Source organism: Anguilla rostrata, chromosome 2, assembly GCF_018555375.3.
Source record: "Anguilla rostrata isolate EN2019 chromosome 2, ASM1855537v3, whole genome shotgun sequence".
Lineage (NCBI taxonomy): Eukaryota > Metazoa > Chordata > Actinopteri > Anguilliformes > Anguillidae > Anguilla > Anguilla rostrata.
In genome coordinates, this window is record NC_057934.1 from 55865468 (window position 1) to 55890023 (window position 24556).

Here is a 24556-nt window from a genome sequence, read left to right on the forward strand (position 1 = left end):
AACCTTTCGCCGTTTCTCAGGAGTACCCGTAAGACGGCTCCCGAGTGCTCATGTGTGGACCTCAGGGTTTTCCCTCTTACCAGGAGAGCAGAGACTGCATCCATTAGGATTTCCCTCCAAAGAACTTCCTCACAGAACTTCCCCACAGCCGTCTCACCGATGGCCTCTGCGTTGTCGAAGCAGAAATCCGTCAGGCTGCTTTTAATTTTCTCCCATCTGCCACCGGAGGATTTCCCTTTCTGGATTGAATAATTCCAAGGCAGCAGCAGCAGCACCTTGCCAGATTGAGGATGATTAATTTATAGGAAAGTCTGCTGTTCTCTGCTGATTGCGAAGCCGCTGTGCTTGGTTTCCTGCTGGTGAGGGAGAGTGTTTGGCTCTTTCTCTCTCTGAGAACGTGCACATTTGCTGCGCAGACGCGACACGTGGCCTCGACGGTCCGAAAGACCCTGGAAACCCTGAAAGCACGCAAGTCATAGAACCACGGAAAACCTGATACCTTGAGTTTCGACAAAGTGAAGGGTTGTCTCAATGCAAGCTGAAGAAGCTGTATCATTTTAGGACATAAATGTAGCCTAACTTCCCTGGGTGGGTGACGCGTTGTGTGAGGATATGCGGTTAGTAGTAAGAGCAGCGCCCGTAATGTGAAAGTTATGAATTATGCAGACCGGACACAGTAAAATGGAGGAGTTTAATCTGCCCTGAGGCGTGGGTCAGCGCAGAAGGGCTAACAGGGCTATGTGCACACATCCCAGCGCGTTTCCCTTTGTCTCCAGGGCGTGAGTAATGCCGGAAGCAGCTCCGCAGTGTAGACGGGTCGCGCAGGCATGTCCAGCTCCTCACCCCCGTGTCTGCAGGGCACACTGCCACACGATCGATGGCTGAGCACTTTCAGTGGTGACAGGCAAACGCAGCGTGCCAGGGGTGGGTGAGAGCTGGCTTGTCCGTCTGACCTGCTCTCAGCCTGATGATGTTTCAAGAGTAAGAGAAACCAGGGCACTAAAGAACTGCGTCTCTTTGGCCGGATTACTGAAGACAAAATCACGTTAGGCAGAGCTTGAATAGCAGCTAACAAAATGAGTCCTGGAAAGGGTGAAGATCAAGCGGCTCATTAAGAACTGCTTCCTGTTATTTCCTTTTTACTCATTCTTTGGTGGACTAAAGATCTCTAAGGCAGTTTTCAACAGCATCAAGCCCGTAGTTCCAGTGTTGATGGCTTGCTGATCCCTTTCTATTGATCCCAGGCTTCCGTTGTGTGTGTGACTGTGTGTGATGCATGTGTGTGTGCATGTGTGTGTGCGTGTGCATGTACGTGTGTGTGTGTGTTTGTGTGTGTGTTTGCATGTATGCGTGTATGCGCGTGTGTTTTTGTGTGTGTGTGTGTGTGTGTGTGCGCGCATGCTTTTGAGTTGCCCGGGTACTGATAAGTAACATGGAGGTTCATGGTGCTTTCACCAATACTGAGAACTTCTCCCATTGCACTGCCAAGACATGCTGTCATCACTCACACAGCGACAAAGGCAGCTTGCCGAGTGGAGCTTTATAGTGGAGTGGGAGGCTCTGAGCAGGCCGGTTCATCTGACAGCCCCTTTGGCTACACTGCAGCCAGATAGCGGTGAGAGCCCCTGTGTTTGCCCCAACCCCCCCCCAGCTGTCCGGCCCCCTTCTGCTACAGGCCTGCAGGGCATAACTAGGCTCTGGAAGATGCATCTGCCTCATCACTCGCTCATCATCAAAACCGCCGTCCCGTCACCGAGCTCACCCACCGCCCCCCTATCGCTGACCCTGTCACCATCCGTCCGTCTCTCCACACTCAGCAAAGCAGGCTGGGAAGTGTGTGGATAGAGGGGCTCTTACATTCACATTCAAAGAGTTCTTGTTTTCGTCTTGTCAGTGATTTACATTACGGTCATTTTTAATAATTTGTTGAAGATTAACACAATGAAGCACTTAATGCAATCATACGTATTTTAGTTTGTATAAGAAGAAGAAACCAGTTGTTTTGTGTCATGGGGCAATTTGCCCTTGTGGTGGCAGAATTTCCTAGAATGCTGCTGCCTCATGTCCTGATGAGCTGATGGGTCACTCCTGATATATATTACATTCCTTGCTGTTGTTTCAGCAGGGTTCAGAAATTAAATAGTTTCAGCTGACATTCAGCTGTATTATAAATGGATAATATGATAAAACGCATGTTGTATAAGCCATTTAAGCTTAAGAGCATTTGCTGTGCAAATACATAATGTAGTTATGTAAAATGACAGGCTCTCTCTCTCTCTCTCTCTCTCTCTGACTCTCACTCTCTCGGTCTGTCTCTCTCTCCCTCTTTCTCTCTCTCTGTCTCTCTCTCTCTCTCTCTCTCTCTCCCCCCCCACTCTCTGCAGTGCGTCTCCTATCCTAGGGTTCCTGGATGACTATGCCTTTGTGGTGTGCGGCCTGCTGGATTTGTACGAGGCGTCGCTGCACCCCCGCTGGCTGCAGTGGGCCGAGGAGCTGCAGCTGCAGCAGGACGTGCTCTTCTGGGACGGCCAGGGCAGCGGCTACTTCATCACCGACCCCTCCGACCCCACCGTGCTGCTGGCTCTCAAAGAGGGTGAGCGGGAGGGGCGGGCGTCGGGGTGAGGGTTCGCCGTAGCAGGAGTTAGCGGGCGTCAACGGGAGGGGCAGGAATCAGTGAGGGAATGTTAGCGGGAGTTAGCTGGCGTCAGAGTGAGGGGCGGGCGTCAGTGGGTGAGGGGCTTCTCTGGGTCTTACTGGTCTCCTTGATTCCCACTGTGTCTCAGTCCTGCTCCCCTCCCTCTAATACCGTCGCTCCCAACCGTGTTCCTGGAGATCTACCGTCCTGTAGGTTTGCACTCCTACCCTAACAAAGCACACCTCGTTCATCAGCTAGAGATCTTGTTGAGCTGCTAATTAGTAGAATCAGCTGTGCCAAATTAGGTTTGAAACAAAAGCCTACAGGACGGTAGACCTTCAGGAACAGGGTTGGGAGCTACTGGTCTAATCGTAGCGCAAGCTGAAACACAGACTCTTTGTGACAAATTTGACTTGTCAAGCAGACTTAGGAACATCACAATGCCGCTGCTAGGGTAACTGTTATCTCTAGATTTGGGGCCCCCTTCCATTCAGCCCCTGTCAGCCGATTAGCATTCCTCATCTTCCCTGCCTGTCGGAATAAATTCTGCATCAAAAACATTAAAAGAGGGGTCAGTGTGTGGGAGTGTTTGTGTGTGCGCCACTTCGTTTTTTTCCCCGGCAGCAGAGAAAAACAATTTTTGGAGAGCTGAGCACAGTCACGGCGACTGTAATGGCTCGGTTCCATATATTCACTGCGGGAGCTGAACCAACACGCCGAGACTCGCTCAGAGTCACCACTGTACCCGCTTTTGACTGATGGCTCTGTGAAAATGGCTCTGACACAAATGAGATATGGGGAGAAAGAAGCAAATTGTTTTTTTTGTGTGTGTGTGTGTTGCGTCTGATAAATTAAAATGGACATTAGAGAGATTTCTCATCTTTTCAGATTGACTGTAGCATTACACTGAGCCCATGACTAGGGCTTTGCTCCATTAAGAGTGGTGCCACAATGTGCAGTGTCAGAACCCAGTCCCTCTGTCTGTCACAGGAAGACGGATTACCTCCCAAACTGTACGCCACTCTCAATTTTACACCCTGCCGAAAACCCCACAGCGTTTAACCTCTTTCACTGCACACCCATGATGTGGCTGTGGAGGAAAATAATAACAAATTATCTCTGTTTCTTAACAGAACACCCTTCCCTGTATGTTTGTGTTTCTCTATGCCCTCCTGTCCCTGTTTGTGGATGGGAGCGGTGTACGTTGCTGGTTTCTTTGTGTGTGTGTGCACACTTGTATGTTCTGTGCTAATGCATGCGTGGATGTGCAGTTGTGTACATTGTTGCACATGTCTATTTGTGCTTGTGTGTGTCTGTGTGTGTTGTGTGTATGTGCGAATGGGTTTGTACTTGTTTTGTGTGTGTGTGTGCGTGTGCGTATACTGTATGTTTGTGTGAGTATGTGTGTATGTGTGTGTACGTGTGTGTGTGTGCGTATACTGTACGTGCGTGTGTGTGTGTACGTGTACGCGTGTGTGCGTGTGTGTGTACGTGTGTGTGCGTGTGCATATACTGTATGTTTGTGTACGTGTGAGTGTGTGTGTGTGTGTGCGTGAGTGTGTGCGTGAGTGAGCAGGTGCTATGTAAGGATAGTGACACTCCACAGCTGTGATTGGGGAGTGCTTGGCTGTGTCAGTCATCACCGCGGCCCCTCTCATGGCCCAGGTGCCCCTGCTTTCCCCACAGCTCTAATTGCTGATGGGTTCTAGAGTATGATGACATCACAGGGCAGGAGAAGCTGATCCCCTTACTGTTGCTAGGCGCAGATAAATCCTTCCTGGGAGAAAACTTTACTGGGTTACCTAGAACACTGTCTCACATTGCTAAATAGTCCTTAAACAATGCACATCATATGAATCAAAGTAACAGAGACATAGGAAAAGGTCTGCTTTGGTAGTAACTGATAGCATTGCTGGTGTCTATCATCCATTCACAGACCAGGATGGAGCGGAGCCCAGCGCTAACTCTGTGTCCGCTCTGAACCTGCTGCGTCTGTCCCAGTACACGGGCAGGCAGGAGTGGGCCCAGCGCTCGCAGCGGCTGCTGGCCGCTTTCTCCGATCGGCTGATCAAGGTGCCCATCGCCCTGCCCGACATGGTCCGCGGCCTCATGGCCCTGCACTTCACGCTCAAACAGGTAACCGCCGCTCTAACATGGCCGCCGCAGCCGTACCCGAAACACACGATTCGCTCACAACCTCTCTCATTTCACTCAGAAGCCACACAAGCCCAGCTGGATTGGACTGAGTAACTTTTAGAAATATTTTTATGGTCCGGACAAACCTTTAGGACATTTTCTGTTTTTCAAAGCACTTTCGCCAAACTTCTGTTCCTAACCGTGCCCTGTACACACATATAAAGGAGGTGAGGGTTGGGTCTGTTTCTTGTGGGAGAGAGACAGTTGAGGAGGATGGAGTAACGAGCTGGAGGCTGAGGGGAGGTCAGACGGCCCGGCGGAGCCACCTGCCCACCTCGTTACCGCGGCGCGGGGGCAGCCCCCAGACTGACCCTCTCTTCCCCCCCCCTCAGATCGTTATCTGCGGTCAGCCTGACGCCGAGGACACCGCCCGCCTGATCGCCTGCGTCAACTCTGCCTTCCTCCCCCACAAAGTAAGGCCCCTGCGTGTTCTGTGTGAGGAGGGGAGGGAGGGGTCCTGATTCCCCAGCCGATGGGAGAGTACCGCGGGGTGAGGTCACGAGTGGGGGCCAGGCCCCCTTGGGGTGTGGAGAGTTGGGGTGTCCGGAGACGACAGTAAGCGCTGTTCCATCAGCCATCCTGGTGCAAGGTCCCTGGGAAAATTATTAGGCGATAACTTTCACTTTCCATGAAAGCGGCAGGCAGGTACCCAGACGAATGGATATCAAATGGTTTCCAAATGCTGCGATATGCGAAGTCACAGCCAGGGTCATTACCGGTTCCTTTTTGTTCTTTCACAATTTTCATTAAAGCCCCATCTTTGCCAGGAAGCGCACAATACTGACCGTAAAACTATCAGAAAAACTAATCATGAGACTATCAGAAATGTTATATCCGTCCGTCTCGCCCAAGCGGCGGGAGAGAGCGAGGCCGCAGGTCTAATGAGCGTCTAAAACTAATTTTGTGAAAAGGTCAAGCTGTCATATTTCCGCACTGCCCCCGACACGCGGGAGAGGAGGTGCGGGCCTGTCCGCGTGCGGCGCTGAGCGTGCGGCGCTGAGCGTTCGGCGCGGAGCGTCCGGGTTATCCTGGAATAATTAGTAAATATCTCTTTGGCGAGTGCTGACGCTGGAGTCCCCGCTTCCTGGTTTCTGCTGTTTAAAGGTCAGGCGGAGAGAGATCCTTTTATAGGTCCGCGGCTTCTCCTGCCCTTTTCACTGCATTCCTCAGGACGGGGCCCCGTTCCCGGGTCTGACAGCGGAGCCAGATCCGCAGCGACGGGGCCCCGGTGTCCCAGCAGCCCCCTCTCCCCCAGCGCGCATGCATCTCTGCTGTGAGTTATGCGCTAGTGGCCCACATGGGATTAGGATGGGGGGACATCATTACTGTGGGACCGAAGCCCCAGGGGGGATGTGAACGCTTGGGAAAGAGTTAGTGGCCCGCTGGCAGTGCATAAATCACTGCCGTTACGCTGGTCGCTGTGGAAACTGGGGCAGGGCCACCCCTCGCCTGTTCCGCTGGAGAGTGTTGGGGGAGACATGGTCAGGTGAGGGCCAGAGACGTTTTGACCAGGTTCAGCCGTGACTGTGCGATCACACTCAGTGCTAAGGGTGTGAGGTTAGGGTTAGGGTTAGGTGTCCGCTTTGAGCAGTGTGGGCCCATGTATCAAGACTGTCTCTCCCCTGAGAGCACCTACTGCACATTCGTCATAGAGCTCATTATGCCTTACCATGTCTTACCATTATGCCTTATGGATAACAAACATACGGTACCTAATGAAATGGCCTAATAAGCAAAGTACCTCTCATAGAGGCGGGTAGTAATGTCACTGGCAAACTTATGTAGTTTTTAATGATACTGTTTTGAGTTACTTGGAACTGCAGACATCTTGTTGGCTTTGTTTGACATGCATGAACTTGTATGATTATTGAGGTTGTTTGCATACAATGAGTTTTAGACTTTTGCTGTTTTGTGTTTTGTATGTTTTGTATGTAGATGTGAACACAGATGTTAGAAATGTATTGGATTTGACAGTAGGAAAGTGGTGTCTGTTTGCTGTGTTGTACTACAGCTGCCAACATTGACATACCCCACTCAGAGTCACCTAATTCCTAAAAACTGATTTGGTTAAATGCTGGGGCCGCTAGAACAGGAAGTGCAGGCAGGCCCTTTGCAGCGGGTGCTTCTAGGCTACATTACAACCCCACACAGCTTACTGTAACTGTGACTGTCAGTTAGTTTCCTAGTTCATAATTACGAACATACTTCTTTTTTATCAGTTGTTGAATGTCGTAAAAATAATCCAGAATGTATGAGTAACTGGTGCTATCCATTGATCTTACCTATACTTTTTATCACTAAGTTTTTTGCGCTATAACATTATTGGGCAATGCAGTAACATTGAGTATTTGGCAGCCACATATTTGAAATATGGTAATTAAATTGTGTCCAGTCCACCTCTCTGGCAGGCGTAGATTCCCTTTATATTCACTTGGCTCTCACACCAGCTCCAGGATTCACATTTCGATCACACGCTGGTGGTCATTCAAATGCTGATGGTGAATGTAAAATGCTGTTATTTGTCCTTTTCTCTTACAGATCCAACCACAGTCTATGAAAGTGTAAGGTTTTGGGGTAATGAGCTGGTTTGTTGAAATCCACCCTGTACCCCAGTGTATGTTCTGGAAATGTAATATTGACTTCTGTCAAGAATTTTTTAACTTTTTAGCTGCAGTCCTAGTACCCTAATCAATGTGTTTTGACTCGAGACAGGCAGTAAAAATGTTGCTTACATTACTGTGCATTCATTCTGCAGACACTCTTACCCAAACATTCAATATATGAGAGACGTGAGTGCATTCAGCTGATTAATGAGCAATAGTATCAGACCGGGCTAACTGCAGTCACAGCCCATTGTGTTAAAGATTAACTGTCCTGCTAAATCCTTTGCAGTAATGCATATCAGTTCTCCTGATATTATGACCCAGAGGACCCTGCGTTTTACCTTTGATGTCTTTTGTAGCAGTCCCACATGACACCGCCTCTTCTTCACTTAACTTCGGAAGCGTTAAGGCGGAGGCGAAACACCGCGACCAATGTTCCAGTCTGAGCTCAAGGCCTAGCGGGGTGCCTGGCTGTCTGCTTGATTATCTCACTCATAACTGTCACCTTGCATGAGGCCAGTTGCACATTAGCTGTTGGCTAATTGTTGGAATTTAAAAAAGGGGAATGGCTATGCGGCTGATTTATGTTGATGCTTTGATTTGTTGTCAAGCCACTGCGCACAGAAAAATCGCTGAGAAATCCTCCTGCGGAGGCAGCAGCCGCAAGGCGGTGTCTGTCTCCCGCGCTCTTGTAGTTTTTCCCTTTGTACGTGTGGAGCACGCCGCCTCGTAGAGGCAGACTGCTGTCTGAAGTGTGGGGATGTGGAAGGTGCAGGTACTTTGAGTCTTCCCCTGCAATTATGCCATCTAGCGCAGTGAAAGGCCGGTAGCTCTGTGGTGTGGTCGAAAGATCTCATGAAAAAGTACCAATACACCGAGGGGTGTCTGCTTAAATAAAGAAGTTCCATGCAGTGCTTTTACACCAGCTCTTAAATCTGGAGATGGATACATGTATCACTCTGTTTTATTCTTTTCATATCCTAAATGCTGTTAATGATTTAAGATGTTTTCTGAACAAACTGGTCTAGGTGGATTTTTATTGTATTTTCTTTAGAAATTCGAAGCAGATTGGACAAGCAAGCTAAGACTTATTTTTATTTCTCTTTATTCAGACAGGGGAAAAGCAGAAAGGTTTACAGTTGGAGATGGGGTCACAGCACAGAAAGTGCCTTGGCAGGGAATGGAACCCCTGAGTAGATTATGATTTCTTTATTTATTTTCGCTGTGGTAAAACAGCAGTGCTTAGTGACCATACAGCATCTCCCATGGAGCCCCAGGCCAGTGAACCTGCAGGGGATTTAGGAGAGGGGGCGGGGGGAGGCTCTTAATGCAGCCTGGCTCAGCAGGCCATGAGCAGGCTATCAGTAATGAGTTACTGAGAGCTATTAAAATGGACAGCGAAGGATTTCATCTGTCCCGGCGACAGTGAGGAAACCCAGTCTGCTTATCCGGGCTTGTACGTATCACAACCTCAGATGGGCTCTGCGTAAATTGTTTGCTTAATTGACTTGGACATTACCAAAAAAAAAAAAACCCAGAAAAAAAGTTGATTGCATAGTCGCAGGAGCCTACTGAAAAATAGATGATTCTTTCATATTGAGCTGAACCTGCAGTCAAATCATCTCTGCCCCCTGGTCCCTGGTGTAAACATGTATTCTTCGAGACCGAAAGAGGAGAAAGACAAACGACTGCTCAGCCACATCGCATTTTGGCCTTGGTGTGTTTGCCGGGTTACTGTGTTCATACAGTATTCATACGTACGTGTTCCTGTCATGAATAACTGAGAGCTTGGAGAACAGGGCTTTAACCTCGCTAAGAAAACCTGTGCCTCCGATGTGGTGAAATTACCCAGCGATGATTTAATTTTATCCCCCATCGGACGACGGAACTGTAGATGGATAAAAATCAGTGTTGGAGAAGTAGGTTTCTCTTCATGGAGTTGGCACAGGAATTAGTGGACTGTAATAAAAAGCATTATTTATAATTACTGTATCTGGCTGACAGCTGATTCAAGGCTATGGCCTGCGTTCACCCCCTTCCTGCATCTCTCTCTCTCTGTCTCTCTCTCTCTCGCTCTTTCTGTTATGCTCTCCATGGTAACTGACCATGGGTGTCCCAGTCTTCCTGAAGCTCCTACAGCCAGGATAACACAAGAACATCCGGCCTGGACTTGTGAAGAGAAAACACGTTGCTTAAATGTACCAAAATATCCAAATTACACACTCACACACACACGCACACACACATATTAAAAACGCACCCACATCTATATGCACACGCACATACACATCCGTTTAAACCGAAAGGGATATGCAGGTCATGAATTTTTGCTTTACTGCGCAATATGTGAAATTGAGTTTTAGTCCTGGTGCTTTTACAGTTGATGAGATTTTCTCATCTACAGTGAGTGACAGAGTTTGGGTCTGGAGGCTGGGGGGTTCGGGGGGGTGTGGTCCACACAGTGCGGCTCAGTCTGCTGCAGGTAGCTGTGGCCTAAGGCCTCGTTCCCCTAGCCGCACCTCTTCATTCTGCCCCTCCTTCTTATGCCATTTTAAGCTATTTTTGCCATTAACAGCTTAGCATCTCTGTCTCATGAGTTTAGCTGATCAGATATGCGAGTGTGAAGATAAATAACTCGATGTTGTTCACTTGATGTTGTTCACACAGCTCACAGTCTCCTACAAATGCATTATCTGTCAGGTTAATAGAATGGGTGCACGATATCATAGCATTCCATATTATTGTAGTAGACTGATAACTGCACTGTTTTAATTTCAGTGTTCAATATTAATATTAATAATACTAATAATAATAATAACAATAATAATAGTAAAAGTAACATTGATAATAATAATAATAGTTGTTATTATTGTTATTATTATTAGCATTAGTAGTCGTAGTAGTAGTATACTGTAGGTGTAGGGCTGCAGAGAGAAATACCCTCTCAATATAGTGGATAGTTTTTCATGATGCCTTTCTACTGTAGCTGCTTCTGGTGGGCAGAAGCAGGTAATATGAAAATAGTTTGTAGTTTTGAAACACAGTGTTTATGTCAATAAATCCTGTTGTGTACATTTTTTGTTGAGTGATACAGTATGTTCTCAGTTTGTTGTGTTTAAGGATTACAGCCTTAGTGAAGATAGTACTGCATAATATTTGTTTCCAGAAGTTGTTATTGGCAGTTGTAGCTCGACCTTTTTCCCCATCCTGCAGAGCGAATCTGTGGAATCTGTTTTTGACAGTGGTTTATATACGAGCATGGGTTGTTCTATCAGTTGTGACAGTTGAAGGCTATGTGATAAATGGATCTTTGTTTTAAGCACGTTTTTCACCAGGAGGTATTGCAGACAGCTCTTATTACCGATATCATATCTTTGGATTCGTGCTTTGGGTATCATTGAGCTGTTTTCAAATATGTGTGCCAGGTGAGCGATTCTGGGTAGTTTCCGTGAGTTGAAAGTGAAAGGGTTTTTTTTTTTTTTTTTCCTCATTTGGAAGTCTGAGCTGTGTCTTATTGGAGTGGATTTGTTCAGAGATGCAGTGTAATACGTGATCTTACTGACTTTCCAGCAGGCTGTCAAAGTTGAGATCATTGGGTTTTTGAAACAGTTATGGATTTTTAGTCACTGAGTGAGGAAAAGTGTTTCAGTTATTTTAGTAATAGTAATCGTAATGCTTGTTTTTGTGTTTCTATTTGTTTTTTTTCCAGTGATGGATTTTGTTGTTGATTGTGGAGTGGCCATTTTACTATATAACCTATTGAAGGTGGTTCGCCAGGTAATTTATTGTGAAATTTGGGAAGGTTTGATTTGATTCAGGTTTTATTTATTTATTTTTCCCACTAGACATTTCTATTTGTGAGTATTGACCCAATTGAATGTTGGTTGGGCCAGGATCATTGAGAATATGTTGTTTATTTTAGGTAGCGTATTCATTTTTACTGCTGCTGTGCTCTGTTAGTGAGATGGTTAGGTTATTCCAACAGTTGAGATCACCCCCAATGGTTTTGAGAATTGCAGCGAAGGTGGACTAACGCTGACATTTTGGTATAAATATCAATACCTTGGTATCAGATGTGGCTTGACGTGATGTTGAAAGGAAGCTTCTGAGTCACTGCACCGCAGTCTTCCCCACCGAGATGCATTTGGTCCAATTGACTGAGTGGTCTGATACTTTTGAGAATTTGTTTATTCAATTGGAGACTTCTGGTAGAGAGTTTATTGGATTTTGCTGATATAAGAGAATATAATCTGCATAAAAACATATTTAATGGGATATGTCTGCGGTGTGTATTCCGGTAACGTTATTGCTTTGGTGAATAGCAGTGACAAGGACGCTGTGGGTGAGCTATTGAAGATTTGAACCCGTTGTGTGGCCTGTTTATGCAGCTCAGTGTACTTTTGTGTTCCGGCTGGGATAATATAGAGTGATAACTGGCTGAAGAGGGACAGGTGTTCAGTGACCTGCCTGATATTTCTAGGGAGAAAGAAGAGGATGAGTGTAGTGGCTTATTGAAACCTATAAAGAATACCGCCGGGATCAATATTCATTTTAATCTCAAGCAAAACAATTAGAGATAACTCTGAATGAGTGATGATTTTACAGTGAGTCGAGACATTATTTGGAGGGCTTGTGGTTATGAGCCGCCACTTGAGAAGGCTAGTGCCCCCTGGAGGCTGAGCTCTGTATTAGCCGTACGTGTATTATAGAGGGTCTGAGACGAGAGAGAGAGGGAGATGAATCGTTCTCCACGATACATTAAGCACTATGACGAGAAAATGTTTTTTAATTTAAATCCAATTAATGTGTGGTCTGCCGGCTTGTTTGGGGGCTTGGGTTTAATTGCAGGGAGTGAACTGTGTAGAGTCTGCTGCTTCATAATATTTCCAGGTTTTATTTATTTAATTCCAATTCTTTTCAGGAGTGAACGATTTAGATGTCCCAGAAATCAATTAATGCCTCAAACTGGCAGGCAGAAAATTGAGTTTGATTTGGAATGGCTGTAGTAAATATTACTAATTGTTTTTGTTACTGCACAATATTTTTTGATTCTAAAGGTTACAGATTATAGTCCTATTGACCCCCAGGGTAGACTGTAGCAGAACCGATTGCTTTGTATAACAAGAGTTTCATCTCTTTTTTTCATGGAGAGACAGCTGCCCTCCCTTCTCTCAGGAGAAACGCTGCATCATCTCAGCTAGAAGTACTGTATTTTCTTTGAGGCATGCAGGTACTTCTTTCCTTTATTACAGGTCTGCCTAATGAAATCCTGTTTTGAGGAATTTCAGTGCTTCCTGCTTGCAGTTCAGTGACTGTGTGCTGCCCAGAAGTAGATGAGTGAAAAATGTTAGTTTGTGACTATACACATTATCTCAGATAGCTAATTACACAAAACTGCATGTAGCTGAGAGTGCACTACTAGGTAGCTTAGTGTGCACATTACCACAAAAAGCTGAGCACACACAGGACATGTAGTATAATATGAAAATGTGTTCAGGGTAATGCAGTGAATGCAATTCTACTAGTAGCTGAGTTTTCACGTTATTACCAGTAGCTGGTAGCTGAGTGCATGCTGTACTACTGATAAATTGCTACACAGAAGTAGCTTAGCAAATGCTGTACCACAGGTAGCTCAGTGTACGCTGTACACTAATAGCTGAGTATAAGGAGTGTACATGGTACATATGGTGGTGGACCTGGCTGATGTTGTTTTGCTTGGTGGGTCGGGTTAGTTTTCTGTATACATGGTGCAGTTGCTAGCTGAATGGAGAGGGTGTTAGGCTGTACTCAGGGGTACTGTATAAAGCTGAGTGGAGCGGTTGTGTGTCCTGTAAAAGCACTGTCAGTGTCTAATTGAACTGCACTGTGGGGACTCTGAGCCATGGTGTGTCCTTGAGCTACAGGAGGATGGAAGCAGCCGGGGAAAGCGAGAGCTTGGCCTTGCAGACAGGGAAGCGCCTTTAAACTTTGTGTGATTACTGGGGAGATGAATGATCCGCTTCCCTAATAAGACCACTGAGACACGACAGCAGCAAGGAGAGGCCAGAGAAAGAGAGAGTGGGAAATTGAGCAGGGTTTGCTCAGAGCATCGGTAATGAACCCCCAGATGGCACTGGGGATTAGACCAGCTTTGCCCAACATGGTGCGGAAAGGCCCCCCAGGTCCTCCTCACCCTCCTCACCCTCCTCATCCTCCCACCTGGCCTGGACAGGAGCGCAGTCAGCAGCGCCTTCCTCTCTCCGAGCCGTTTATAATCTCCCATCCGTCTTCCTCTTTTTCTTTGTCTCCCATGACTGTACAGCCCTTCCAGAGGGTTGGGGAAAGATGAGCTGTGTACAGTAAGTCCAGACGTGTTATCTTGAGAATGGATGTTAATGATATCTCAAGTGAAAGCTTGGCTCCAGCTTAGGCTCTTAAGGGTATTAAAATGTATCGCATATTGTCTGCCACTCTTGGAAGACATTTATCCTAGCTGGTGCTTTTGTTAATAAGGTAAATGTAGCAGATAAGAAACAGGTGTAGATGGCTTTTCCCAGGGAGAGGGAACATGTGCCAAGTGAATCCACTGAACAATGAGGATTGATTGCCAGGCTGATCTTAAACACTGATTCCCACTCTCTGAGGCAGGCAGGCAGTCAATGAACCGGATGAAGCTCCCAATATCCCTCTCTCACCTCCCTCTTCTTCCAGTGCTGATAGCATCTGCCTCTGGCAGCTTACTGAGTTCTGGATCATTTTGAGTTTTTTTCTCTTTTAATTCCTTCTATTTTAGTTCTAATGATTTTTGCTGGGCTCCTCATATTGGGATGCTAACCTGATTCAGTTTCAGCTGGATTTCCTGGGTTTTTGTCTTTAAACACGTCCAAGCGCAAACACGCTTGGTTACGCTCGGTGGAGACAAACTTTCAATAAGATTTCAACACTTCCGATAAAACGGGAGCTTACATTTGTTTTCCACAGAAGTGTAGGGCCTCGGTACCCCCAATGAGAGATGTGAATAACACACCTTAATAATGTCACCTTAATAACAACGTCTGCTGGTGCAGGTTCTACCGCCCCCCAGTGGTGAGCACACTCAAAGCATCATCTTATAGGCCTCTTCTGTTCTGTGCAGATGCTGGAGGCCATTTTAAGTGCCATGCATGCATGGCGGAGGCATATAATCCAGCCTCTTCCCACTAACCTCTGTTTTGAGCATTTCTGTATAGGATGCTGAAGGATAACAATGGTCCTTTTCACATTTACAGTCCATCTGCCATTGAGGTTCTGCAGGGTGAGAGGGTGGAGCTACTGCCTGCACTCTCCCTTTAGTTGGTGAGCACAGTATCTCTAGTACGTGTGCAAGCTCCATGCACACTCTGTCATTGGCCTGTAGAGCTAGGAAGTAGGTTTCCTGCCATAATTGACTTATCTGGCCCCCCCAACTTGGATTTTCGCCATAATTCTTTTGTACTGTTGATGTGTCGGTGTCAAGTCCTGTGTGTGTTTCAGTGAATTCATTTTGATATTAATTCTATATATTCCACTAATAGATCTGCCATGTCCTGTGGGTGTTTGTAAAATGTCTTATTGTATTTTCTTGAAGCAAGAGTGGTTGAGTAATTAGTGTTAAGTGATTCTGCCTTGGAGAGTAGTGAATCGGTTGAAAATGGTCTGAAGGAAGCAGACCGAACTGTCAGATATTGGAGTTGACAGAGTTTTTATGGTCAGGGCCAATGTCTGCCTGTTCCTCCTGGAAGCTTTAAAAAGCAGAGACGGAACTGAGGGTGCTGGAGTCTTCCTGTATGTGTGACTCAGCCGCTGATCGTCTCTCTCTTTTTAACACCTGAAGGTGTTGACGAAGGCGTGGGATGGCTTTGGCCGGTCCGGCACGCGTGTGGCGAACGCGGTGCTTCTCCAGCCAGGCCGGCCTCCGACACCTCCCTCTCCCGTCTCAGGTTTTCACTTCTGAGTGAGTCATTTCACCCGGGCTCTCCTCGGACGTGTCAGACGTCGTGAGTCTGACGGCCCGCCTCCTGGGGACGTTGCATAAGGATGTCGTTTTGCCCGTTTCAATCAAATCAGACACTGACAGTGCCAAACTGCGTTGTGTCTTCATTCATTACTCTCATAGTACCTGGGAAAGTCATTTTCTTCCACATTTAGTCATGGTCTTATTTACAGAATACCATCTGTTTCCTGGCATGCTGATAGGGAGGCACAGACAGGTGTGAGTAATCGCGATAGCGCTGCACTTAGATGAGGAATAAAGATAAGTGATATTATTCGGCTAAGGCGGGGGGGGGGGGTTCTCTGAGCTGTCAGGATTAAGTTGATTCGATGCTTGGCTCTTAAAGAAACCACTGATGCGTCACAGAGACAACATGTGACTTCATCATCAATGAAGGTCCTAATGGGCTCATTTTTAACCTCTCCGAGTGTGCTTATTTGCCAGCCAGCGGCAATAATTCAATCTCCGCCATTCAGAATGATTCCCCTGCATCCTCCACCGCCGGCCCCCTCCACCGGAGACGTGAGCAAACGCTGATCAGCTAGCTCGTGAGCAGCTGAAGGCTAGGCTCGCTCATGGGCCTGCTAATGCCCCGCTGACGCTGTGCCTGCAGGAGACCTGAGGGGTGAGGCGCAGACCTTTTGGCACCGCTGGGCTATGCCCTAAAAACCCCGGGTCCTGTGCTTCCGCCCTCCGCAATTTACCGACAGGTACTGGAAGTCATAGGGCACTGACCCAGAGATGCCTGACAGAACTGAACAAGCAGCCCATGTTAGAGGCAGCAGAGCAGAGCAGAGCAGAGCAGAGCAGAGCAGAGAGAGAGTCAGAGAGAGAGAGAGAGAGTGAAAGAGAAAGAGAGAGATGAAGAGGTTACTGTAAAAATGTTGCTTCGTCTTTATGCAGCATTCTTCTGGAATCCAGTCAGATGACTCTCCTTTACACTTGCATGCCATTTTGGGTCCTTGTGAGACAGGAATGAGACCTGTGAGTGAGTGTTGACAGATCCCCACGCCCGCTCCACAGGGAACGCCACACCTTCCACAGTCATCGCTGCGTGCTCTTTCTGGAATACAGGAATACTCCTGAGGAGCTGGGAGAGAGAATAAGAGGTGGAGTGAAGCCTCCTACTCTGGTGCCTGACCTTTCATTCACCTCAGCTTTCAGTTGCCAAGAAATTTGGAAGCCTTTTGCCATTTTGAATTGCTTAAGATGTGTGTTAGCATTTTTATTTGTGTCTCTCAGAACTCCGAGTGCTCATGTGTTTATGCAGCATTGCTATTCTTGGCCAGAACAAAAGAATGCCATGCGCACCTTTTAAACGAGACTGGCATCGCTCGTCCATTATCATCCTAACCTAATGCAGAGATAAGTGAGTAACAGTAGTCCACTCTGCTTCAGCTCCATGTGCTGACAACAGTAAGCACGTCACGGGGGCGGGGGCTGATGCGCTTCCTGTGAGACAGAGCCGCTGAAAACCATTGTGTGTGTGTGTGTGCGCGCGCGCATATCTGTGTGAGACAGAGCGCTTATGTTTGTGCGTGTGTGTGAGTGTGTGTATGTGTATGTGTGTGTGTGTGTGCATGTGTGCGTTTGTGTGTGTGTGTGTGTGTGTGTGTGTGTGCATGTGTGCGTTTGTGTGTGTGTGTGTGTGTATGTGTGTGTTTGAGAGAGTGTGGGTCTGTATGTGTGGCAGTGCATGACCGTTCACATTTGGCATGTGAGAGATGCAGCTGACAGTTCAGGAGGAGGGTGTCATGGAGATGTGGCTCTGCTGGATGTTTCCTATATGAGACAGAGCCTATGGGAATGTGTGGGTGAACAGTGTCCTGTGCGGGGTGGAGCTGACAGCAATGGCAATGGGGTTCATAGCAGTGTGTGCGTGTGTGTGCGTGTGCATGTGGGTGGGTGTGTGTGTGTGATATATGAAAGAGGAAAAGGTGAGCATCTGATTATTCTAACATCACTGTCAGTCGGACAGAGAACTCCCTGTATGACCATAATGACAATGTTTTTGCTGTACGGTGGACCAACGGAGTGTAAAGCACTGAAATGCTCTGTGTTTGTGTCTATCGCCTGGGATTAGAAAGGTGTATCCACAGCCCCCGTCAGTCTCTCTGGGTCCTCACCTTTCCCTGCAAAACCGGCGCTCTTTTTATTGTCAGGTCAGGAGTTCTGTGCTTTCTGTGCTTCACCGAGTCTCGGGAGATCTTAGATCCTTTTTTAAATCCGCAGTCCTTTCTCTTTCCTTTGTTCACGTCTTCCTCCTCGCCGTTTGCCTCCACCGGCGCGGCGTGCCGGGTGTGCAGCCCGCTCTCCCGGTGGGTTTGGCTCGTTTGGCTGGAAGCAGCTCAGAGCCGCGCGCACAAAATTAACGGCGTGCCAGTTCTCCATCGCCACGGAAACCCCGGAGTAGCAAATCCGAGCAATAAGGCTTACTGCAGACATGCTTCACAAAGCTCCGCTCTCCTCCTGGGGTTCTCGCGTGTTATTCCCGCCACAGCCCGCCCCCGCTCCCCCCACCGGGGGCAGCGTTGCTTAGGAGCACCAGCGTGACAGCCGTTCACAGAGGCTGATGGAGGTGCGAATCGACCCTTCTGCGGTGAACGCACCGGGCCAACGGCAGTGAAAGGGGTTCTTGAAGATGGCGCTCCCCCCGCTCCCCCATTGCCGAAGCCCCCGCTGCTGCATTGTGGGGGAGACGGAGGCGCGGTGGCAGGAGAGAAGCCGCTGCGTGTCGTCCCTGGCCTTTCCCCCGCCGCCGCGCCTTTCTGGGCCGCGGGAACGCCGTGTCCGCCATCGACCGCCACGCCGCCGCTGCCGCCGGCTGGAACCGTTTCCTGATTTAGTTATTTCTGCGAGGGGCGGGGGTGGGGTGGTGGGGGGGGGCTCCTTGTACAACGAGGATCGATACAATCGGAGGAACGCGTGTGAAAAAAAGCGAATATTCCCTTCTCGGTGCCCACGGTGCCGGGAGATGCACTTAAACTGCTGTTGCCAGGAGCCGGAGGGTGAATGAGGAAAAATGTGTTTGTGTTGCTGGAAAGCGGTGTAAAACAGACGGAGCGCAGCGACGCGGCCTGCTGTCCGTCGCTCGCTACGCGGGAGCGGTGCGGAGCTCTGGTGAACGCGAGCGCAGCGACGCGGTCAAGGACAGGTCAGGGCCACGTCTTCAGTGCCGCCTTTTCTCTGCTCATTCCGGCAAGTGCACATAAAACGCCACAATAGAGGGCTATAAACTAAGAGGACAATGAGATCCCTGGCTGCCGCTGCCCTCCCGTCTGCCGTATTGCAGAGGCGGAAGAACCGCTGGTCTGCGGACGTGAACGGAAAGTGCAGACGCTAGGGATGGGACGATAATCGTCATAACTGTATATCTCAGTAAAAAAATTTAGCAATACACACGTATACACCTTCGTGTTGGTACACTGCCTATAAAACTGAAGGAGAAGAGTAATGACTAACTACAGTTATAGGGGGAGCTCTTCTTATTCTCTGACACATTTCTAGTGCAGCGACAAAAGGAAGTTTTCATTGTACCATGGGGGAAGGCGGAGGTCATACATCACCGGAGACAACATTACTGGAAACAACAGTAATGTCATCTACACATGTTTAGTTAGCCTGTTTTTTTTATTAAAAGCAGACCAAACTGTTTACATTTATTTCTGAATTAGCTGCACGGTTATTGTTTTATTTAAAAGGAGGCCAAAATGTTTACATTTACTTCAATAAGCTGCATGTTATTTTGTTGAAATGTTTATGTTTACTTATGAATTCCATTATTTTGTTAATACTAGTTACTTGCCTGGCCAAAATATTAACATTTTTGCATATGCATAACAATAAAACATGTTTTACAAAAATATGTTTTCTGATTGGTATAAATTAGTATGTTTTAATATCATTGAAGCTCGTTTTAATACTGTTTTAAGACTTGACTTATTTCAATAATTATTGAGATAAAATCGTATATGATGAAAATGTTGGCTAAAATAATTATACGCAGATTTTAATATTGTGAGAGGGGATTTCAACTTGTGAGAGGGGTTGCCAGGAATGGGTGTTTACTCTCTCCTACTGAATCCTACTGATATCCGCAGAGGTGTTCCAGTAAAACACTGAGGGGGGGCCCCACTCTATTCTCACCCCTAGTACTCCAGCGTCCTCTTCTCTGTCAGTCCTCTCTCTCTCTCTCTCTCCCTTCCCTCCTTTCTTTTCCTTTAGCCATCATTATCTCTCTTTCCTCTCCATCAGGTCTTGATGCTGGCAGATGGTGACACAGAAGGCTTTCTGTACCAGCGGCTGCCCGTGCTGTCCTCGCTGAGGCCTCTAGGGGGCAGCGCGACAGCTCACGTGTGCCAGAACTTCACCTGTGCCCTCCCAGTCACCTCTCCCGAGGAGCTGCGGAGGCTGCTGAAGGAATGAGTAACCACCGCGGCTGAGGTGCTCGTCTTCCCAGGATATTTACCAAACTGGGCACGCTCCCCACTATAGCTTTCCTGATAACCTGTGAGAAGGCGACTGCCACAGGGGCAGCACAGTCTCCCCTCCTTCCCATTAGCGACTTTACTTGTTTAAGTGGAACATACTTAAGTGGCTGAGTGGCGGTCTGTGAATTGCATGGAAGAATTGTGCCATTAGTGAGTTTTCCCTCGCAGATGACCCCTAATTCCCAGCAGCGACCCCCCCCCCCCCCATCTACCCTATCAGCCCCCCCCCCCGGGTTCTGTGCTGTGGTATGGGCGCTGTGCCCTTGTGTGTCTCCCTGTGCCAGCGGTAGGAGCCCAGTCCCAGCGGTGGCAGCGCGTCAGAGCGAATGAGCGCCAGACGCAGAGGACGGTCGCTTCCCGCCAGGGACCTGCTCCGGCCAGCTGTCACTGCTCTGCTCTGGGCCGCGGCTGAAAGTGCTGCCTCCGCTAAAGTCTTCCTTCCTCACAGCGTGGAATCTCGCTCTGCGCTGTAAACGCCAAATGCAGGATCATACCAACGCTATGAATGTACACAAGCACATAAAGATAATAATAAAAAGCTTTGAAGAGTGTACGGGAGTTTCCTTTGACTAAAAGTTCTGTTTATTTATTTTTGCTCAATGTATTCACACGGGTTCTGTTTACCCAAAAGTCTCTGGTTTTCTATGACTAAGCTGCACCCTGCGGTGTTCAGTAGGTAGACATGAAGGACAGATCTGCTATTGGATTGGAGAAGGTAGGTCTGATCGTTTCATGGCTGTGAGAGCTCCTCTGAAGGCCCAGGCCGGGATGCTAACCCAGCTCTGTGTATAAATGTGGTCTGTAGTTGTCTGGGGAGGTTGTGTGGTATAAATCGGACTTCCCTGGCAGCTTTGTGTATAAACTGGGGTCTGGTAGTGTCTTGTGAGCTTTGTGTATAATGGGTCTGTAGTGTCTGGAGTTGTGTAATGGTGTAGTGTCTGGAGTTGGGTAATCTCGTGAGCTTGGTATGGTTGATGTCTAGCTTGTGTATAATGGGTCTGTAGTGTCTGTGAGCTTTGTGTATAATGGGTCTGTAGTGTCTGAGAGCTCTGTGTATAATGGGTCTGTGTGGTATAAATTGCAGAGAAGCTTGCAGTGGTGCCTGAGAGAGCAGATCATGTGGCGGCGCTGTGATGCGAGCCCTGCTCTGGGCTTTGGAAGCCAACGAAAGGAAACGAGCTGAATGTGTGAGGGGACCGGCGCGACACCGCTGCGGTTCCGTCTCCTCGAGAGGCGGATGAGCCAACCCGCCGACGCACCGCACCGCACCAAGGCTGCTCAATCTAGACAAATTTGCCGCTCTTAGACACTCACTTCTGCTGCCAATTCCCTTCCTGGCAGATGCGCCAAGGGCCATGTTTCTCAGTAAACGTGTGTTGGCAAAGAGTTTTTGTGTGTGTGTATATGTGTGTGTGTGGAGGAAGTGGGGGTGTGGGGTTGGTGGGGAGTAGAGGAGTTTGTTCTAGTTCTGTCATGTCCTGACTTTACTTGGTACTTGTCAGATTCTGTACCGTCACTCTTGTCACTTTTCTCCTCTTCATCTTTCTCCTCAAACGCCCACTCTTCCGGCTTCAGAAGCAGGTCAGGCAGATCTCCGGGTTTCTACAGGACTTCCCTTATTTATCAGACTATTTCAACACCAAGCAAGCTGGCTAAAGCAAGCGGTGACATTAGTGAGTGTTTTTTTATTTCTCTGGCTGTACGTCTGCTCAGAGGAACAACCACAAAGCATAAAATTTGGCACCTTTTTTAGGAGCAGCGACTGATTGTTCAGATTCTATGCCTGGGAGGGGCTTGTATTGCTTCTCACAGTCCCCAAAAAGAACTGCCTTGCATCAGGGCTGCAAAGCTGGGTACACGCACCTGCTCACTCTCACAGACCGACATGAAACAGGACACAACGTATGACAAATCCACAAATACATAAATCCATATTTCTCACAAATGGAAGTACGAAGGCCTGATCAAAATGAATTTCCTGTACTCCCTGGCCCCTCTCCATCTGCGTTTCTGTTCCTTGGCAACATCACTGTTGATAGTCCTAGCAGAGGCTTCTGGCCTGCAGTTTCACAGGTTCTCCTTGTCCCAGTCAGTATACATAGATCTGATATTTGATGCAGGAGATGCACTTTAGATTTAGGTTAGTAATAGCTGGAGAGCCATTGCAAAACATTGACACCTGGTTCTACTTTATGCTGTTTTAAATATTCAATATTTCCTGAGAAATCGGAAGCCACCATCCCTCTACCAAAGTTTATTGCCTAATGCTGTCGTTCATGTGTGTCATGAGCTCTGGCTTTTGGGTGATGTTACTGCTAAAGGGTGGGCGGAGTCAGACGGAGGGACTAAATTCCCCGGGGTGCCAGGAGCTCCTTCTCCTGACGTAGACACCTACGCTGGCTGCGTCCCTCTCAGGCAACAGGAAAAGGGATGTTGGGACAATGGCTCCCGTGAGAGATCATTACTGCGGGGGTGATGGGGGGGTCTGTCTGTCTGTCTGTCTGGTGGACCCTTTCTCTCAGCTTGCCAGACTGCTAATGAGCCCACTGGAGGCCCGTGACACCCAGAGACCTGCCAAGTGCAGGCAGAGAGGGGTGGAACGAGGGATAAGGAGGGAGCTGGAGGAAAGACGTAACGCTGGAGGAGAGGTGGAAAGAGCAGGGCTAGGGAGTGAGATGAGGAAGGAAGAGGAAAAAGGGAAGCACTAAGGGGCTACAAAGTACAAAAAGGAGCGTTAGAGTGAGAAACTACTGATTCCGGTGCCATAAACACAAGGGGAGTGAATCAACATGTTGTATTATTCTAATTCCTTTCATAAAATTTGTTGGCTCTCTTTTAAATACGTAATCAGTTGTAAAATCATCATCTCCCCCCTATTGTTTTAGTGCCTGAAGGACAGGCACTAAAACCCCTGGTGCTTGAACCCATTTCCGTAGATCTTCTGTGGTTTCAGCGCAGAACTCGTGCACGCCTGTCCACTGACCTGTCATCCAGAAGAACAGTCTTCCAGCCATCCTTTAATATGTGGATTCTCTGAAAGAGCATATGAGGACCAGTTGAATTTGATCAGTGGACATATGGATATTCTCCTGTGTGAGCTGGGACTGATTGGCGGATGACCTTAGGACTACCTGTGATGCAGAATTCAACGCTCAGCAGGCAAATTATGGCTCAAACCCCATTGATCACCTCAATGTCTAAGCTTCACCTCAGCCACTCAGCTAGTGACTCACCTTCTGGAGGTTTACAGAGGTGCGCTGTCAAATGGATTCATACCTTTTAACAGGATGACAAATTTAAAGAATAAGAGCATGTGCTCATTTTTTGATGTGATAATTATATCAATTTTGTCTTTCACGCTTTGGTATTATATTTATGCCTGCATTTGACTCATTAATTACTCTGTATCATTAAACATAATTTCATTAATTCTGCTCTGTAGTTCAGGTGTACAAAGTGTCCAATTACAACCCTTCAAACAAGGCAGATATTTATTTGGTATTCACCTTCAGTAAGCACAACATACGCGAACTCTCCACAGCATCAGTCTAATCACAGTTAGTCATAGCGGTGATAATCAAGATTGCTATAGCTTATCCATTGATTGCACTAACAGTAACTCTGTCACGAGGAACAGGAGTGTCCTGCCTGTCCCTCCCCAGTGCTCCTGGGGTCAGTGTGTGTGTCAGAGGATAGGGCAGGTGCAGTCTGCACAGAGTTTGGAAGTGATGGATGTGATTTTAGTATTCTCCTCTGCCTGGGAACCTGCCCATGCATATTCATCGGTGCAGAAGGTCATGAAGCGAGAGTATAAACACAGAGGCTGTGATGCTACCCTTAAATCTGGGAGAGATGTGAGACCTAGCGGAGTTCACCTTAAGAGCGGGTGCAAGCTCTGGGCGGTTTGGCGTTCATGGATGCACTGCTGCTTTAGCCTGTGATCGACTGCATCACCTGCAGGTGTCAGGTACAGTTCGACTGAATGCCGAAGTGCAGCCTGCATGTCTGTCTTCATCACTTGTGACACCACTCTTAAGTTTTAAAAAAGGTGGTGTTTGACAGTGGTATTTCCAACTTTCTCTCCGCACCTGTGCTGCTATTTGTGCTGTTTATATTCCTCACTGTATCACTGAAAGGCACAGGAAATATCCTTGAAAAGTCTCACCAAACAAATAATTCCCAAATTGCTAAATTCACAGGCTAAGGAACAATCTATCTTCCACTGGATGGCACCTGAATAGATTAGAGAGACAGAGGGAGATGGGATGGGCATAAGTACCCACTACAATATTGTATTTAGTATGTTTGTGTTGGAAAAACCCAATGCAATAGATGAAATTGGAACATGGTACTCTTGTGTGGTGACTTTTTATTAGTCATTGGCTAGCTTGGCCTGTCCACCACAGTCTTAAGGGAATCATTTTTTATGGGCTTTATCCTCCAGGTATGCTTATGTAAGACATGCAGAATTGTGGCTCAGGTGCGGCAATTCCCTGGCAAAATCGTTAATCATTAACCTTCCAGCCGACATGAATCATGAACTTTTGTTAAAGCAGCGAAATCCTTTCCAAAACGTCATTCACATTTTGAATAATGTGTTACAGAACCCGATACATTCTCCTGTCAGGCTAATTGACACTAA

At 47.6% G+C, this 24556-nt stretch overlaps 1 protein-coding gene and 1 long non-coding RNA gene across 4 annotated transcripts in view; both read left to right on the top strand.

The window, feature by feature from the left end:
* The window catches only part of spata20 (spermatogenesis associated 20), a 30481-nt gene extending 10016 nt beyond the window's left edge, over positions 1-20465 (top strand). For all 3 annotated transcript variants that reach the window (XM_064323233.1, XM_064323234.1, XM_064323235.1), the window contains exons 13-16: positions 2385-2593; positions 4572-4771; positions 5164-5244; positions 19679-20465. In XM_064323233.1, the coding sequence (XP_064179303.1) occupies positions 2385-2593; positions 4572-4771; positions 5164-5244; positions 19679-19849 (661 nt within the window). In that variant the 3' untranslated portion in view covers positions 19850-20465. The remainder of the gene's footprint in view (positions 1-2384; positions 2594-4571; positions 4772-5163; positions 5245-19678) is intronic.
* Positions 20466-20795: 330 nt separating this feature from the next.
* LOC135249510 (uncharacterized) lies at positions 20796-21300 on the top strand. The gene is made up of 2 exons (XR_010328720.1): positions 20796-20835; positions 20897-21300. It is a non-coding gene; the product is annotated as an uncharacterized LOC135249510 (long non-coding RNA).
* The last annotated feature ends 3256 nt before the right edge of the window (positions 21301-24556 follow it).